The 4,297-nt window shown below is 33.8% G+C and overlaps 1 protein-coding gene across 1 annotated transcript; it reads right to left on the minus strand.

The window, feature by feature from the left end:
* Positions 1-1,211: 1,211 nt before the first annotated feature.
* LOC105128469 (HAD superfamily, subfamily IIIB acid phosphatase) lies at positions 1,212-3,923 on the minus strand. Its single transcript, XM_011030161.1, has 3 exons — positions 3,121-3,923; positions 2,453-2,662; positions 1,212-1,542 (listed from the first exon to the last, which is right to left on the minus strand). Exons 1-3 carry the CDS (start codon positions 3,516-3,518, stop codon positions 1,365-1,367), a joined length of 786 nt encoding a protein of 261 aa, XP_011028463.1. The 5' UTR covers positions 3,519-3,923; the 3' UTR covers positions 1,212-1,364.
* Positions 3,924-4,297: the final 374 nt, after the last annotated feature.

The following is a 4,297-nucleotide window of genomic DNA, read 5'->3' on the forward strand; positions in this document are numbered from 1 at the left end:
GAAAAGAGCCTATCAAAAAGTTCAAAAAACCCTCAAAAAAACAATATAATTTCCTATTTTTAATATAAAATAACTGAAACTGAACTGAAACTGGTAGGTTGGAACCAGTTTTGGTTCGGTTTTATTTTTTTATATATATATATTTTATAAAATTTTGGTGTATTTTTTTTATAGGTAAAAACTGAACTAAATAGCAAAATGATTACTTCTAAAAAAACCATAGTCATTGAATCTTATATAATTTGATACAAGAAATATAGGACTTGAAGCTTTATTTCAATCAGATTTATAATTAAATTGAACAAAATATTAACATAAAAAAATTTGTATGACTCGATCAATCTTTTAATAACTCTATTGATGCATTCAAATCTAACAAATTAAATACCAAAAAATTAATAAAAATAAATGATTTGAGCTTGCCAATACCTTAAACCCGATCTTAAAATATTGTTAATAATGTTTACTCTTAGTTATCTTACTAAAGGGTAGGGTGGGTCTATGCGCTGACATGGCATGTTAGCATCGAATCATAATTTTATAAAATATATTGGTGTTAAAAATATTTTTAAAAAAATAAAAAAAAATTATTATTTTAATTTACTTTTAAATATAAAATATCTTAAAAAATTAATCATTATTACATTCTTAAACAAGCACTAACTAGTTATACCATCATCATCCGAAAATTCCTCCTTGTATTCCCTTGAGCATAGAAAAGGGTTGCAAATATTAACTTATAATTCTTAAGAACTTGAAAAACTCTATATAAAATATGATTAATTACAGAAAATATAGAAAAGGAGTACTTCATATTACCATGGAACCCGACCTCCCTCTTCACCATTTGATTACATCTTGCTACTACAGGTCTTTGATGGAAAGAATCCATGAGATAAAATAAATAAATAAATAAATAAATAAATATTGCACTATATTATTAGAAAAAAATCAAAATATAAATAGCTAGAAGAAAAAAGAAAAAAAAGAGGAGCTAGATTAGAAACAATGATGAACGAGCATGTTCTCCTATAATTAAGCATTGCTGATCTTAGTTATCGACAAGCTTAAACATATATTAGCAGTAACGTAAATATTTTTAAGATCGTTAACACTAGAATTGAAAGAGGCTTATAATAATACATAGGATTATATTTATGGCCTGGGCCGACTCCCGAGTTTGTTCTTATATGTTATGGCTAAGAGGCTTATCCGTAACAATAGTGCCATGAACATTCGCTTGGCATCATAAATAAGACGGTAAAAGAGAATTTAAAAGTCATTACAATTCACAGCATCAGATTCTTGCATGTTATACAGGTACTTATACTGGGCACAATGATTTTAGAAGAATTTTGGCCATGTCAAGGAATATAATACATAGGATTCGGAAGCTTGAAGGAGCGATTTGACATGAAGGATCCCAATAAATCACTCCATTGATCTCCGGAGTTTCCGAGAATCCTATATCCCTCTTTCACCATCTCACTTCTCTTATCCGACTTGAATATTGTTGCCAATTTCCCATGATCCTCGGATCCCCTGATGAACACAAAGAAGAAGACTTCAATAGGCTATAGGCAAAAGCACAGTAATTTACTCGAGTTATTACAGAGCCGACGCTAAAAAAGTAGTGCATGCTTGTTCTTCGTGATAGAAATTTCAACGCGTCTCATGATTTAAACGAAGAACAGGAAGGGAGGAGAATTAACATGAAAATGTCAAGCTATCAGTACGGAAATCTCTATGATGAGTCATCGAAGGTTCTTCATCCTTCTCTGTTTGTCGTTGATGATTAAACATGAAAAAATCATGCACATACACAATCATTATTTCAAGTTCCTAGCAGAAAACAAAACACTGATGAAGCTCACATGGATAATAATTGCAATGGGAGTCTCTGCTATGTAGCTCACTGTTCATCAATAAAGTTGCCAGTTCATTAGCCTAAGATTATCCCACAGAATTTGGCGCCTTTACCAGTTAGTGAACTACATTAGCCCTAGAAATGACAAAAAGGCAGCCTGGATCATAAAATTCACAATTTTAGGCTTGTTGGTTTGCTTCAAAAGTGGTTTCTTGTTTTCAGACAAGCCTGCAGTCCAGATCTTTTAAAACACATTGCAAGATACCTCTCTTGTAAGGGTATCACTTGAGTGTTCTAGCAAAAAGAGAAGCATTTTTCATTATTATCCTTGGATATGTTGCGAGATTTCTCCTCCAACATATAATGGACTGCTAACATGGCCTCCCTTGGAAAGATTCAATCCTTCCATAACCAATTAATCCACATATACTTATGCATCGGTGTACCAGTCGAAATACGGTAACATATGAACAAACTGGCAGAAGGCGGCAAATTGAGGCAACATCCATATCCATTCACACTTACAACACATGCATACCAATCAAAGTTACCATTTTGGCAGTCACAAAAGGCCTCCATACTCACCTCAAAATAAGCTTATCCCAATTCTGAAACCCTGCATTGATCAAGTTCTCCTCTGTCACGCTCCTTTGCATCTCGCTGCGTCCAGTCAGCAAGAAAACCTTGAAGCCCAGACCCATGACCTCCTTATAGAGCTTCAAACTAGGCTCAAGAGCAGGTGCGATAGCCTTGTCAACCCACTTATTAAACTCCGCTGGATCAAATCTCTCCAAGCTGCAAAAGCACACCACTACTTTCTTAGAAAACTCTACATTAGTTAGCTATCTGTTGCAAGAAAAGACCCCACAACAGAGAATCAAAACACGATGACTAAAAAAGCTACTAATCCAGTCAACCTGACCCTTACTAGTTACACCTAGTCTGGATCCTAAGGTGCCACCAATAAATCGAAAGAAAATTTCTTAAAAATCAAGTGCTCTACCATATTAGGTATCCAAACACTAATTATATCGATTAGACCTCATTCATTTTTTTAGATTTATTGCTTTCTCAAGTCCTACACTATCCAAATCGCACCAACCAAACGGGATTCAAAAAGAATTCCATAAAACTATCCAAAAACCCAAGTCATTCATGTTCATACAACTTTCTCAACATCCAAACAAGTACTCAACAACACTAAAGCAAAAATCCAAAACCCAAAATGAAAAGAAAAATAAAAGGAAACTTACCCGTAACCATGATCAGCATAATAAGGCAGATGAGAGAGCAAAGTCTCATCAACATCAAAAACCCAAATATCTTTCCCATCACCACTCAATTTCAAACTCTTTGCATAAACCCCAGCTTCATTAGACACCCTTTCTAAATCCAAACTATAAGCTCTTCCAAGCATGTAATCTTTCACATACTCTCCACACTCCAGGGGAACTGTTTTCCATGGATTCAAATTATTAGCTTCAACACCAAATCTCCAGCTTGTACATTGCAATTTGACTTCATTGTCAGCTTCCCTCAACTGGGTTGTTTCTAAAATCAAGGGTCTTGGAAGAATGTGAGAATTGAATTGCTCATTGCATAAAACAAGAGAAAAAAAGAAACCAAAAAGGAAAAGTCTTGGTAAAATCATTGCTGGATTTGATCAAATCAAGAAAAGACAATTTGAAGGGCTGTTTTGTGAAATAGAATTGGATTTATAAACAGTGAAAAGTCTGAGTCTTTTGAGGAATTGAATTGATGGTCTGTTTTGGGTTTAGCTTCTGAAACATAAAGTTGATGTCTTTTCCTTTTTCTTTTATTAAGGTTTTGTTTCGAGGTAAGGAAAAAGATTGCTTCTTTTTGGATAGAAGGTAAGAGAGAGAAAGCTGTGGAGCAAAAGGAAACCCAACAGGAACAGTAATCTCTCAGAATTTTGGTTGGTCGGTGGCGTGAGGTGGGAAGACAGCTTTGTTGGCTTTTGAATATTCGGGTTTTTGCAGTTTTGGAAGGTTTTTTATGTTGTTTTCTTGGCTGTTGGATATGGAGGGAAAGGTTGGGGAAGCCAGTGGGTTTGGGTTTCATGTGATGTGGTGTTGCTTACGTGGCAGTGTGTGATTGGGTAGAATACGAAAAACACGGGACCTATTTAATGGAGAATTTAATATTGTCGGAGAGCTTCTCCCGGCTGCAGTTGCATCCACATTTCCAAACCAATATCTATAGTTTATTATAAACAATTGATTATTCTTTATAGTTTCATAAACTATGTATTTAATCCTCTGATTGTGGATCCATTCATAACTTAATCCTTTTCATTCTTCTCATTCTTTTTTTTTTTTTCATTTTTTAAGAAACATAAAAAAAATAAAATATGAAAATAATATGAAAAAAAATATATAAGAAAAGAAGATATTTTTTTGAAAAAAAATT

This window comes from Populus euphratica, unplaced genomic scaffold (assembly GCF_000495115.2).
Source record: "Populus euphratica unplaced genomic scaffold, PopEup_1.0 scaffold14.1, whole genome shotgun sequence".
Lineage (NCBI taxonomy): Eukaryota > Viridiplantae > Streptophyta > Magnoliopsida > Malpighiales > Salicaceae > Populus > Populus euphratica.

Coding starts and splice junctions, on each gene's coding strand:
- LOC105128469 (XM_011030161.1), bottom strand. CDS start 3,518: ATGATTTTACCAAGACTTTTCCTTTTTGGTTTCTTTTTTTCTCTTGTT. Junction 2,663..3,120: donor TATGCTGATCATGGTTACGG/GTAAGTTTCCTT, acceptor GTGCTTTTGCAG/CTTGGAGAGATTTGATCCAG. Junction 1,543..2,452: donor TGGGATAAGCTTATTTTGAG/GTGAGTATGGAG, acceptor TGTGTTCATCAG/GGGATCCGAGGATCATGGGA.